This window comes from Psammomys obesus, unplaced genomic scaffold (assembly GCF_907164565.1).
Source record: "Psammomys obesus unplaced genomic scaffold, mPsaObe1.curated_primary_1811, whole genome shotgun sequence".
Classification (NCBI taxonomy): Eukaryota; Metazoa; Chordata; class Mammalia; order Rodentia; family Muridae; genus Psammomys; species Psammomys obesus.
This window is the reverse complement of record NW_026585644.1, coordinates 42,620,283-42,634,991: the sequence shown is the minus strand read 5'-3', so window position 1 is coordinate 42,634,991 and position 14,709 is coordinate 42,620,283. Positions and strand designations below refer to the sequence as shown.

At 37.9% G+C, this 14,709-nt stretch overlaps 1 protein-coding gene across 1 annotated transcript in view; it reads left to right on the top strand.

The window, feature by feature from the left end:
* Positions 1–14,709, top strand: part of Prkd3 (protein kinase D3) — a 71,839-nt gene that overhangs the window by 4,743 nt on the left and 52,387 nt on the right. Inside the window, exon 2 of the mRNA XM_055618639.1 lies at positions 2,023–2,902. Within this exon, the coding sequence (XP_055474614.1) occupies positions 2,615–2,902 (288 nt within the window). The 5' untranslated portion in view covers positions 2,023–2,614. The remainder of the gene's footprint in view (positions 1–2,022; positions 2,903–14,709) is intronic.

The window sequence follows — 14,709 nt, the reverse complement described above, 5'->3', positions numbered from 1 at the left end:
TATGAAGTTGTTAGTGTAGTGCATCTGCCATTTCTTGTTCAGTTTGAATTTAGGCTGACAATGTAATCATTATACTAGTCTCTAGTCGTTTACAAGTCATTTGAATATGTCTCTTCTCAGATCTGGCTAAGGATTTTCTTTACCTTTTTTTAAAAAAATGATTTTTTTATTTTTAGTTTATTTGCATTGTGTTTTGCCTGAAAGTATGTCTGTGGGAGAGTATCAGATCCCCTGAAACTGTAGTTACAGACAGCTGTGATCTCTCATGTGGGTGCTAGCTGGGAATTGAACCTGGGTTCATTAGGAAGAACAGCTGGTGCTCTTAACCTCTGAGCCATCTCTTCAGCGGGCGGCTAAGGATGTTTTAAGTGTCTTTGGTAGTTTCCGAATTGTGCTTACCATGGCTTTAAACTTGAGAATTGTTGGGAGAAGATAAGCAAGATACAAACTGAGCAATTCTTTCTCTGTAATCTCTCACCCATAGCAACATCCTCTTAGAACAGTGATTCTCACTCCCCTGTTGTCTTTAAGAAGCAGTAGTCATTGTGGAAGCAGCACTGGTAAGAAAGCGCAAGACTTAGGTTCTAATTCCCATTCTGTTTGTTCATAGCCATATCATACTAGGCACATTGCTCTGTCACTCTGTGATTTGGTCTTCTCCTCTGCAAAAATGCTATTTCCCTCTTAATCTCAAAAAGCACTATGAGACATATTAGTGAAACATTACTATCAAATGCTATAAAATAGGAGATTGAGTTCTAGCTATTTGCCTAAATGTTGCTATCAGTGCTTGTATCTTTAAAAGTTATTTTTAGACTCATTTTTTTCTGAATTTTCTCGTTTGTATTAATGTTTCTATATGGTTTTGTTCTTCCATCATTTATTTTAGTTTAACTCCATATACTAGTCCCCACTCTACACACACTTTGGGTGCTTTGATTTTTCATCATATTAATTATTTATGCTACAAAGAATTTTAAAAACTTCTCTTGTGAGCTCTTTCATTCAGCCATGAAGGGTCATGCCTTTCTCTCTTTTTTTTTTTTTTTTTAATTTTCTGCACTGTGTTTTCCTAAAAACTATGATGCCTAGTTTACTATACATGGTATACTTTTTCCTAATGCTAGAAATCCCTTAACCATGAGCTCACTTTCTCCTGTGTTTCATTAGTCTATCAACTGTCACAGCTCCTCGTTGACTCTGAAGTGTCCCCTTTTGTTTCTTTAGGCTTCCGGAAAGTATTTGTCAACAAAGCAGCCCAGGGCTCCTATTTTGGAGACTCTGCCTCCTTTAGAGGGTTGGAAGTACTGGGGATTGAATGTAGGTGTGTGTCCTTACTGATGAGCTATATTCTCACTAGACTTAATATATAAAAGCATAAAAGACTACATTAGCTTTCATATGTTTGGAAATTATTTTGTATTTTTATATGGATAGGTTTGTGAGCATTTTCTGTCTATAATTTTTGTTTTACTTTTCCTGTTTTTTCCTCATCTATCTCAGTTTCTTATCATAATTGAATTGTGTACTTGTAGAATAACAGTGTTTGATTTTCATAAATTTAATATGCAATAAATTACAGCTGGGTGCAATGATGTTTTAGTCTCAACTACGTGGGAGGCTGAGACAGAAGGATCTTAGAGCCCAGGAGTTCAACACCAGTCTGGCCAACATAGTGAAATCCTCTCTCCAAAAAAGAACAACATAGTATTTAACCTACTGTCCCTGCTCCCATCTCCTCCCTTCTCCATCCACCCAGCCAGGGTTCAGGAATTAGAGATGAAGGACAGGGCTATTATTTTAAGTGGGAATCCCTCACCGAAATTATAACTGTAGTAAAAAATATTGTGCTAACTAAAAAAAAAAAAAAAAAAAAAAAGACCACCATTAGGCATTAGGTTGTATTCATGAATTGTAAATATACCACCAGAACTTATTACTAAAAATTACAGGGACTTTTACGTTTTAAACTGATGTCAAATGAATATAAAACATTAAAACCCTTTTAAAATTTTCTTCTAGGTTGACAGCATTTCAGAAGGCGCCAACTTTCTCTGTGGACCCATTCATCAAAAGAAATAATGCTTGTATTATTTTTAAAAGATTTCTACTTCGTCAGAGGGAAGTTCACCCCGCCAAGATGGAAATGAATACATACAAGAGGGTGATTTAAGGTGTGACCATTTGTGGTGTCCCATCAATCCCTGAAGGAATAGATTATCTGAAACTACTTTTAATCAGGAAGATTTTATATCTTGACACAAAGCGACTGTATTCAGTTTGTATTTTCTGAAATGAAAAGCAAAAGTCAAGAACAGATTTAAATGAAGATGTTTCATAAATAATCAGTATCAACTCTCTTCTTAAGATGATAATGTTGATGTGAAGTTACAGATCTGGCTGTGCTCCCAAGACAAGATTCTTGATGGAACTGATGGTGAGAGCAATAGGGCCTTTTGTGCATTCATCTCACGGCGACAGAATTTGTCATCCCTGCCAGCTTTCATCTAATTTGGGAAGTACAGTCTTTTTTTTAAATGTTGTTATTTTGAAAACTTCTTCAAAACCATTTTAAAAGAATTGACAACTATTTTTATAGACTAAAGAAAGGCAGATGTCTGCAAATAATTCCCCTCCATCAGCCCAGAAGTCTGTGTTACCTGCAACTGTTTCTGCTGTGCTTCCAACACCTTCTCCGTGTTCAAGTCCCAAGACAGGACTCTCAGCTCGGCTCTCTAATGGCAGTTTCAGTGCCCCGTCACTCACGAACTCTAGAGGCTCAGTGCATACTATTTCATTTCTACTTCAGATTGGCCTCACACGAGAGAGCGTTACCATCGAAGCCCAGGAGCTGTCTTTGTCCGCTGTCAAAGACCTCGTGTGTTCCATTGTCTATCAGAAGGTACTGTGCAGGCTATTTATATCAATAGGTTTTTTCTAATTAATATTGTTTCTCACACATCTCTATAAATTATGCATGAAACGATGAAATAACACATTTGGATTCATCAGTAATTTATGTCCTGATTATGAGCATTCGGGGCAGTGTTCTGATAGATTGTGAGCCAAAAAGTCTGAAGTTTCAATATCTAAATAAAGAGACCATACATCCCAATTTAAAAATATCACTTATCCCAAAAATAGTGTCTTTATAGTCCAGGGATTATCAGACATTTCATTTAATTTCAGACAAAAAGGTGAGAGTTTAAAGGGCATAAGACATTTAGGGAACTTACTAGAAAGGTGGGACACCATTGAAGCTGAACCCAATATCCACCTGAACTTTGAGCTTTCCAGGTGTCCTTTGCTTGACTCATTTATATCCTTGCCTTCTCTTGGGATGCTGATAATTTCTCATAGAGGCCCTTGAGAAACCACCTAGACTACCATTTAACATAGAAGCACACTCTCTCTCCCTCTTAAACAGGTAAATCAATTTTGAATATATGACAGATTGTTCAAGAATATTATTTTTTGTATTGCCCTATCCTGTACTATTTTTTTAATGAATGTTGGCTTAGTGGGTAAGATATGGATACTAATATTTTCTACTTATGAATTATCTATATGGATTATATTTTGTTTTATTTTTAATGGACAACTGCTTGCTTCAAACAAACTTGTAGAATCTCTGTATGCAAAAAAAAAAAAATCTCTTGGCTGTGTAAGTGTCACAGTTTATAAAATACTTGCTTCACAAGCATGAGGCCCTAATTTTAGACCCCCATAGTACCCACTTAAAAGCTCAGCCCAGCCGTGTGCACCTGTAGTCCCAGTGCTAGGGAGGCGGAGACCCGCCAGCAGTGATGGTAAAAGCACTGAGTTCCAGGTTCACTGAGAGCCCGTGCCTCAAACAGTGAGGTGAAGAATGACTGAGGAAGATAAGCAAAGCCAACCCTTGGCCTACGTAAACACACAGGCACATACGGCACAGAAGTGTACACACAGAGATGTATGCAGCCTCTCAGTGAGATTGATAACTGATTTTCAGCTCTTCATCTTTTGTTTTCCTTCCTATGTTTTATACAGTTTGAAAGTAGTTAGCAGTGCAAAAGCATGATAGTTTGTAATAATGGCCTATGGGCTGTGTTTTAACGGTGACTTACTGCTGTGAATATGGCCTAAAGAGTAACTATGGATCTTCAGAGTTGATTGTTTCCTTGTGGGGGTTTTACTATGGCCCAGGCTGCTCTTGGACTCTGGTTCTCCTGCCTCAGTACTCATTGGTTAGGACTACAGACACAGACCACCTTGTCCAGAACTACTTTTCATTATCTTCAGGTTTTATTTCCATTTCATTATATACTACATAAGTTTTTCACAAATACTTTTGTAGCTGTTTTTTAACTTTTTTAACGTGGAGGTAATGTTTAAACTTACGTAAAACTTCTTTTGAGAGCATAAGAATTCATGACCTATATTTTTGTGAAATCTATTCTTCCTTTTTCAACTTTTAGAATTTTTACTTTTTGTTTTTTAAGTGATAAAAATATGTGTATGTATATATATTTACCATGTACAGAATATTAAAATATGGATACATTGTAAAATGGCTAAATGAGCTGATTAACTCGACTTATTTCTGATTATTTACTTGGATAAATTCATTTACTTCTCATATTTATACAAAGTCATACTGATTCTCTATAGGATTGTTATAGAATCGGCTCTATTATTTATCTACAATATGACTTTGAGCAAGTGATTTTACTTCTTTGAATAAGTTTCCAGATCTGTCAAATTACTGAGTTGGTGTAGTTTCTAGTCTCTAGTTATAGCTGTGAGATTTGGGTCTTTTTTACAGGAGACAGATAAATGAGAACAGAGTGTTGAGTGGGAGATGAGAAATCTTAAGGTACCAGCTTAGATTCTGGGATTTTATAAACATGTTCATGGATCCCTAACTTACTTTAGATTTGAAAAAGCTGTGTCAAAATTTCTAAGCTTCTATCTTGTCTTAGAGATCTTGCTTTCTAGCCATTCATTTAGTTTCTTGTGTATATAAAGTTTCAGGTTCTGAAATAATTAGTTGGGTGGTACTTGAGTGATTTATATACAGGTATATAATGCTCATAACTTGGGTGCCAGATTATCTTTTAGGTTAGTAGAGGTGACAATTCCTCTGTAAATAAATGCTTTAAGATTTTTAAAATAGTAAGGTTGCCTACATTAATAATTATAGCTGCCATTTAGTTCACCAGATTCTGTTCTAGCCTCTTTGTACATAATCTATTAATTTTTCACAGCTTTACTATGTATGGGGTCACCGTAGTTACTACAAAGGAAATAGAAGCACAGAAAACTTAAGTTACTTTCCAAAGCCTATGATAGTAAGAATTCAGAGCTTCCATTTTTAACTGTTGTGCTCTGGACAGCTGCTTTGATTTTTTCCATTAGCAATTATTGTTCATTTGTGAAATGCCTTCCAGTTAAAGTGACTGTACATTCAGTAACTGTAGAATCCAGTTCCCTTGAAGCTAACTGCCCTTGTGTGTACGGAGGTCTGTATAACAAACTGAAGTAAATGGTTTCATAGTAGCTGATATTTAAAACTCTAGAAAGGTGACTGCCTCTTGATGTATTTATTTGGGTGGTTTAATCTAATGGGCATACTTGCTCTTCTAGTTTCTATTCTTGATAGACTCACTTATGTAGAACCTTCTAAAAATAGATCACTAGTTACATTCTCAGGATTAGATGGACCAGACATTGTCCCTACCCTTAAGAGCTTACAGTCTAGTGAGGGAAGCATGTTCACTAGTATCAAATTTGCGAAGTAGCATGGGATGTTGGAGTAAAAAGTGTTCTTTGCAGGCTGATGAAGAATGTAGAAAGCTGAAGCCATACAGAAAATAATATTAAGCCTGGAATTCTGCTAACAGAATGAGGATGTGAGAAAGGTATTCCAGACAGAAGGATTGGGATAAGCAAGGACAGGGGAAGGAAGCATGGTAGGTGTTGGGGCTAGATAGATATCTCAGCAGTTGTGAGAGTATACTGTTCTTCCAAAGGACCCAAGTTTGATTCCCAGCACCACATCGGGTGGATCACTACCGCCTGTGACTCCAGCTCTAGGGAATCTGGTGTCTCTGGTTTCTGTGGACACCCTACACACATGGCTTACACCGTACAGACTCACATACATGATCAAAATAAGATTCCAATGTGGGTGCTAGGAACTAAACCTGGGTTCTCTCGGAAGAACAGCAAGTGCTCTTAACCACAGAGCCATATTCTCAGCCCCTAAATAATATTTTTTAAAGACATTTGAGATGCAATATACCTGTAATAAAGTATCACTTTTAAGTTCATGAGCTTGATCAGTTTCAGCAGTTGCATACAGTTACATAACTCCTCACACTCAAGATATAAATAATTCCTGTCACCCTAGATATTTTCTTGCACTTCTGGAATCCCTTCCCTCAGTTTCTGGCCCCAAGCAATAACTACTCTACATTCTTTGACCATAACTTTAAACTTTTCTAGGTGTTCTTATAGATAAGTGAGATAATCTATGTGGTGTTTTGGTTTTGTTTTCCCTCACATAGCAATATTTTTAAAATTAATCTTTTATTTCTATGGTTTTTTATTATATTGTGGACTTAGTCTATTGTATTAGCTGTGCCTTAATTTCTTTGTTCATTGATGTACAATAGAATTGTTTGCAATTTTGGTGGTAACGAGTAAAACTGTTCTCAGTCTTCTCACACAGTTTCAATTACAACATGTAAAAATATGTTGGCTTTTGTATGTCTACTTAGAAGTATAATGGCCAGGTAATTTGATGGGTCTGTGTTTGTGACATCCTACCAAACTGATTTTCAAAGGTAGCTGTACACTTTCCCAACCAACAAGCTCCATATCTTTGCTCACACTTGATGATCAGCAGCCTTTTTTAAATTAATTATTTGTTAATTACAGTTTATTCATTTTGTATCCTAGCTGTAGCCCCTTCCCTTGTGCCCTCCCAATCCTACTCTTCCTCACTCTTCTCCTCCCATGTCCCTCCTCTAGTCCACCAATAGAGGCAGTCCTCCTTCCCTTCCATCTGACCCTAGCCTATCAGGTCTTATCAGGACTGGCTGCATTGTCTTTCTCTGTGGCTTGGTAAGGGGGGTGGGGAGCAGTGGTCAAAGAGCCAGCCATTGAGTTCATGTCAGAGACAGTCCCTGTTCCCCTTACTAGGGTACCCACTTGACACTAAGCTGCCATGGGCTAAATCTGTGCAGGGGTTCTAGGTTATCTCCATGAATGGTCGTCGGTTGGAATATCAGTCTCAGAAAAGACCCCTGGGCCCAGATTTTTTTGGTTCTGTTGCTCTCCTTGTGGAGCTCCTGTTCCCTCCAGGTCTTTCATCTTCCCGTTCTTTCATAAGATTCCCTGCACTTTGCCCAAAGTTTGGCTATGAGTCTCAGCATCTGCTTTGATACCCTGCTGCATAGAGTCTTTCTGAGGCCCTCTGTGGTAGGCTCCTGTCCTATTCCCTGTTTTCTCCTGCTTCCAATGTCTATCCCATTTGCCTTTCTGAGTGAGGATTGAGCATCTTATCCAGGATCCTCCTTCTTGCTTAGCTTCTTTAGGTGTACAGATTTTAATATGTTTTAATATGTTTATCCTATATTATATGTCTAATACCCACTTATAAGTGAGTATATACCATGTGTGTCTTTCTGCTTCTGGGATACCTCACTCAGGATGATTTTTTTTTTTTTTTAGTTCCCTCCATTTGCCTGCAAATGTCATGATTTCCTTGTTTTTAATTGCTGAATAGCATTCCATTGTGTAAATGTACCACAATTTCTGCATCTATTCCTCGACTGAAGAATGTCTGGGTTTCCAGCTTCTGGCTATCACTAATAAAGCTGCTACGAACATGGTTGAGCAAATGTCCTTGTTGTATACTTGAGCATCTTTTGGATATATGCCTAGGAGTGGTATAGGTGGATCTTGAGGTAGCACTATTCCTCATTTTCTGAGAAAGTGCCAGACTGATTTCCAAAGTGATTGTACAAGTTACATTCCAACCAGCAATGGAGGAGATTTCTCATTTCTCTACATCCTCTCCAGCATGTATTGTCACTTGAGTTTTTGATCTTAGCCACTCTGATGGGTGTAAGGTGAAATCTCAGGGTCGTTGCATCTCCTTGATGACTAAGGGTGTTGAGGATTTCTTTAAGTATTTCTCTGCCATTCACTATTCCTCTATTAAGAATTCTCTGTTTAGCTCTGTACCCTGTTTTTTAATTGGATTATTCGATTTGTTGCTTTTTAACTTCTTGAGTTCTTTATATATTCTGGATATTAGCCCTCTGTCAGATATAGGGTTGGTGAAGATCCTTCCTAGTCTGTAGGCTGTCATTTTGTTCTGATGACAGTGTCCTTTGCTTTGCAGAAGCTTTTCAGTTTCATGAGGTCCCATTAATTGATTGTTGATCTTAGAGCCTGTTCAGCAGCCTTTTTAATTTAGCCAGTGTGGTTGCTGTATAGTAATAACACCTTCTGATTTTAATTTGTATATCCTTGTGGGCATATTTGCCGTTTATGTTTTATTTATTTTAATTTTTTAAATAATATTTTTTATATTAATTACAAGTTATTTACTTTGTATCCCAACCGTAGCCCCTTCCCTCATTCCCTCCCAATCCCACCGTGCCTCCCTCAACTCCTCCCTGCCCCTTTCCAAGTCCACTGATAGGGGAGGACCTCCTCTCCTTCCATCTGACCCTAGCTTATCAGGTCTCTTCAGGACTGGCTGCAATGTCCTCTTCTGTGGCCTAGCAAGGCTGTTCCTCCCTCGGGGGTGGGAGGGTCGAAGAGCCAGCCATTGAGTTCATGTCAGAAATAGTCACCGTTCCCCTTACTAGGGTACCCACTTGGATACTGAACTACCATGGGCTATATCTGAGCAGGGGTTCTAGGTTGTTTCCATACGTGGTCCTTGGTTGGAGAAACAGTCACATAAAAGACTCCTATGCCCTGATATATTTGGTCCTTGTGGAGCTCCTGTCCTCCCCAGGTCTTACTAACTCCCCCTTCTTTCATATGATTCCCTGCACTCTGCCGAAGGTTTGGTTATGAGTCTTAATGTCTGCTTTGATACACTGCTAGGTAGAGTCTTTCAGAGGCCCTCTGTGGTAGGCCCTCTATGGTAGGCTCCTGTCCTGTTACTTGTTTTCTCCTACATGCAACGTCCATTCCATTTGTCTTTCTAAGTGAGGATTGATCATCTTACCCCGGGTCCTCTTTCTTGTTTATCTTCTTTAGGTGTATAGATTTTAGTATATTTATCATATCTTATAGGTCTTTATAAGTAAGTATATACCATGTGTGTCTTTCTGCTTTGGGGATACCTCACTCAGAATGATCGTTTCTAGGTCCCACCATTTGCCTGCAAATTTCATGATTTCCTTGTTTTTAATTGCTGAGTAGTATTCTATTTTGTAAAAGTACTACAATTTCTATATCCATTCCTCAACTGAGGGACATCTGGGTTGTTTCCAGGTTCTGGCTATTACAAATAAAGCTGCTACAAACATGGTTGAGCAAATGTCCTCATTGTGTACTTGAGCAACTTGTGGATATATGCTTAGGAGTGGTATAGATGGTTCTTGAGGAATCACTATTCCAAATTGTCTGAGAAAGCACCAGATTGATTTCCAAACTGGTTGTACAAGTTTACATTCCCACCAGCAGTGGAGGAGGGTTCCCCTTTCTCACAACCTCTCCAGCATGCGTTGTCACTTGAGTTTTTGATCATAGCCATTCTGATGGGTGTAAGGTGAAATCTCAGGGTCATTTATGTTTTCTTTGGTGAAGTTTGTACATACTGTATACTGGTAGGTGTTTGTCAGCTTACCCTGACTAGAGTTACCTGGGAAGAGGGGACATCAGTTGAAGAATTGTCTTCTTCAAGTTGATCCATCAGTGAGGCATTGATTAATAATTGATATGGGAGCAGGCTATAGGGAAGCAATAGCAACTTTCCTCCATGGTTCCTACCCTGTTTTCTCTCATTGGTGGACTGTGATTGGGATGTATAAGCGAAATAACCCTTTCCTCCCCCAGATTACTGTTTGTCAGTGTTTTGTCCAGCAACAGGAAGCAAATTAAAATATAACGCCTATCTTAGTGTAAAAGTTCCCTATACATCCCTGATACAACGTGATTTGATTTTTAAACATATTGGGTAATTAAATCAAGCTTGTAACAGGTCTCTTGCCTCAGATACTTAATGTTTTCTTGTGCTATTGACATTTGAAATTTACTAAGAAATTTTGAAATGCAAAGTACTCTCATTAAACTAAGTTCACACACACTCAGCATAATGTGCAAAAGCTCTTAGATGGAAAAGAATTTAAACTTCCTTTTTCTTTCTAACTGAGCTTTATGTGCTGCCATCATTCTTATCCTCTCTCCTCACCTCTGGTGGTCTTTCTCTGCCTCTGAGTTCTCCTGCCTGAGATTGTGTGTGTGGCAAGAAGAACATGTAGTGTTCTTTGCATTTTCCTTATTTATTTGCTTTAAGACGTTTTCAAGTTTCATCCGAGTTGCAGGGACAGTCATATTGCATCAGAGTTCACACTGATGACCTCATCCTAACACGGCCATTTACAAAGATCTTATTTCTGAGCTGATATTCGTGGCTGTTGGGTAGGAATGCTTACCTAGGGAGTGTAACACCTAACAGCTCATTTCAAGGTAACTCTTCATACGATATGAAGTTAAGGTCAGAGTGCATTTATCTGTGTGTTCTCTGTGCATCATTTTTCTAGGACTGTGTTGAAAATTCTATCCTCTCTACAATGAGTTACTACCTTTTATGGTAAATCAGTTGGCAATACAGTTTGTGGGCATTCTTAAATACTGAATACCTTGTCCTTATACCAATTTCATATTGTCTTGAATTCTTTAGTTTACAAACAAAACAATCAACAGCGACAACGAAAGACCCATGAAGTCAAATGCTGAAGCCCTCAAATTTGTGTCCCCCCTCCCTTTTTTTCAAGAATCTTTTGTCTGTCTGGTCCTTTGCATTTCTGTATAAATTTTAAAGCCAGAGGCCTTTTGGGACTTTGTAGAGAATATTTTCATGTTTTAGTGTTAGTATAACTTTTTCTTAATTTATTTGCAATTTTTCATGTGTTACATAGAAACAGGCTTTTATGACGTGTCCTGAACTTTGCTAAACACATTTATTCTATAAACTTTCTTTAAAAGAAGATTTTCTATATAGATTATTTTGTCTTCTGGGAATAAAGACCAATTTTTTATCTTACTTTTTTCCAAACAGTATTTTTTTTTCTTGCTTTTGCTATTATATTTCTTTGCTTTGGTGAGAATCTCCAGCATGATTTTCAATAGAAATACACGTACATCCTGTTTCTAGTTGTAAAAGGAAAAACTTCTAGTCTTTCAACATTCAGTATGGTGCACATTTTTTAAGGCCATCATCATCCTCTTCCAGATGGTGGAAACTTTTTCTTGTGAATGTGTTCAGTACATTTTTTTTCAGCAGTGTGTTTTTCTCTTCATTTCTCAATGTGGCACAGATTCTTAGCTGAATCTTTGATTGTTAAATAGCCTTGCATTCACAGAGCAAACCTACCTAGTCACCACACATTATTCTTTTCAAATTTGATTTATGTAGTGCTTGTTTTTAAACTCTGTTTTAGGTGATGTTTGGGCCTCAACCTACCTTCTAACCTCCCAACCCTACATAGAAGAGAGAAGGTTAGTGGGGAGAGAGGGCCCCTTTACTTCTCCCGGCTGTTTAGCGTCAAGGGGTTCTTTTAGGCCTCTTTGTCAACAGTAGACACAGCCTGCAGTCAGTCTCCTTCAAGCTGCTGCACCATGAAGCTTTTTCTCTCTTCCTGTCTGCTGCAAACTGTCTTGGCCTCTTGGGTCCCTACAAACTGCTACACGCCACACACCAATACCACCACATGCCAACACCACACGCTACCCCGCCTCTCTCTAGGCTCTCATATTTATACACAAAGCCCTACACCATGCCCCTTTCCATGCAGCATGTGGAAGGCCATTACCAGCTGGCAAAAGCCACGCCCCATACAATGCAATTAACAGATGGGGACAAACAGTAGCCCAACTAAAATCCTACACTTAGGATTAAAGCAAGAACATATTACTGAGTTTATAAAGAAACCAAAACTTCTATTACAGAGTTATTAATGTTTGCTTAACTGTTTTTCTGCCTTTGTTCATGGGAGATACTGGCCTATAGCTTTATTTTTTTCATATCTTTGATTTGAGTGTCAGCAGAATGTGGCTTTAAGAAGGGGTGCTAGAGATTGTGGTTCTGACCTGTCCTTAGGCTAATGTTGGCTTCTCAGCTGAAAAAAAGGTTTCCTCTTCTTCTATTTGCTAAATAAATTTAAATAATTTTTAAATAAAATTAATACTATTAATGTTAATGAACTTGACCATTGAAACCATTAGGCTAAGGATTTCCTTTGTGCTGTTTTTAACTCAGATTTTCTATCTAATAGACATGAACTCCTCAGATTCTTATTTCTTTGGTGGAGTTTAGTGTCCTGGCTAATTTTTTGTTAGTTTGTCACAAGCTAGAGGTACATGTAAAGAGGAACCTCAGCTGAGAAAATGCTTCCATCAGCCTGCCTATAGGTAAGTTTGCAGGACATTTTTTTTTTTTTTATTAATGATGGATGTCGGAGGGCCCAGTCTACTCTCGGCAGTGCTACCCCTGAGCATATTCCTGGTTGTATAAGAAAACAAACTGAGAGACTGGTGAGATGGCTCAGAGGTTAAGAGCACCTGCTATTTTCGCAACAACTACATCCTGGCTCATAACCATCTATAATGAGATCTGGTGCCCTCTTCTGGCCTGCAGGCACATGTGCAGGCAGAATACAGTATAAAAATTTAATATATAAATCTTTATAAAAAAGAAAAAGAAAACAAACTTAGCAAGCCAATAAGTAGCATTTCTCCATGATCCCATCTTCAGCTCTTGCCTCCATGTTCCTGCCTTGACCTCCTTCCTTGATAGACTGACTATAAGCTTTACAGTGAAATAAACCCTTTCTTTTCCAACTTGATTTTGGTCATGGTGTTCATCACATCAGGCTAACAACTGTTACAGTTAGTAACTTGACTATAAGAAGAAATTAATTTTAGTTTTTTTGTCTTTTTTTTTTTTTTTCCCAGAGCTGAGGACCGAACCCAGGGCCTTGTGCTTGCTAGGCAAGCGCTCTACCACTGAGCTAAATCCCCAACCCCTAATTTTAGTTTTATACTGTATTTTGTATTGCTGTAAAACTGGAGTATCTCTAGTGAGCCACTCCTTCCTGGTTCTTCTTAATTTTTTTATTTTCCCTTGATTTGTGTGGCTCCTGGTTTAGCAGTTTTGTCTTCAGTGAACTAGCCTTTAGTTTAACTGGTTTTTCTGGGTTGTGGCCTGCAATATAAGTGTAGGATGGGTGTGAAAAGATAGATCCCAGTCAGCCAGCTGAAATGCTAAGTTCTATCTTCATGTGAGGCTATCTCAAAAAAGAAGGTAGAGAAGTGATAGAGGAAGAAGGAAGTCGTGATGTCAACCTCTGGGCTCTGCATATGTCCACATGGGCAGGCACATACATGTCTGTGCATGCACACACATATGCAGAGAGAAGGTGCATACAATTTCAATTTGTATAACTTATTGGTATTTGTTTTATAATTTATGATTCTGCATATGCTACTTTGTAAATAGTACAGATTGTCTTCATTAGTTTTTATTGCTGTGATGAACCACCACAGTCAAGGCAGCTTATAGGAAGAAGGGTTTATTTGGACCTTACACTTTCAGAGGAGTAGGAGTCCATCGCCTTTGCGGCAAGGAGCATGGCAGTGGAGCAGCAGCCGAGAGCTCACATCCAGATCCACAAAGGAAGGAGGAAGGAGACAGTGGGAATGGCAGGAAAAAGCCTACCCTCCACAGCTCCAACAAGGCCATGCTTCCATATCCTTCTTCCCCAACAGTTCTACCTGGGACCACGTATGCAAACATATAAGCCTCTGGGTGTGTAGGGAGACAGGGAAGACGTGGGAAGGGAAAAAACATAAACTATATTGTATGAAGGAAATTTAATAAAATTACTTTTGTATATTTATTTCTTATCTTTATTTATTAAGATTTATTTTTATTCATATGCATATATATCTATATGAATGTATGCCACAGTGTGTATATAGGTTCTGGCAACCAAACTCAGGTTCTCTGGAAGAGTAGCAAGTATTCATTACCGCTGAGCTATAAATCTAAACTTTTAGATTTTTTTTAAACTTTTATTATATTTGCTCAATTTTCAATATATTTTCCTTTATTTGTGATGATTATATCTTGTTCTGAATCTTTGGTATGAATATAACTATTTTTGTTGATGTTTTCATTGTGATATCTTTTCACATATGTGTGCATATGTGTATATATATATATATATATATATATACATGTACACGTCTGTATCTTCATTTTGTAGGCTTCATAGTTTGTGTGTTTCAAGTTTATTCTGTCAACTGCTTCTTAAGTGTTAATATTATTCATGTCTAGTACAGTTTTCAATATAGATTGATTAAAGGTACAGATTTCCCCTACTTATACAGGTTTTACTTAGAACTTCATGATAAAGCAGTATATATACAGTAGAAATTTTGAAATTTACGCTTTTCCTGGCCTATGATACGGTGCAA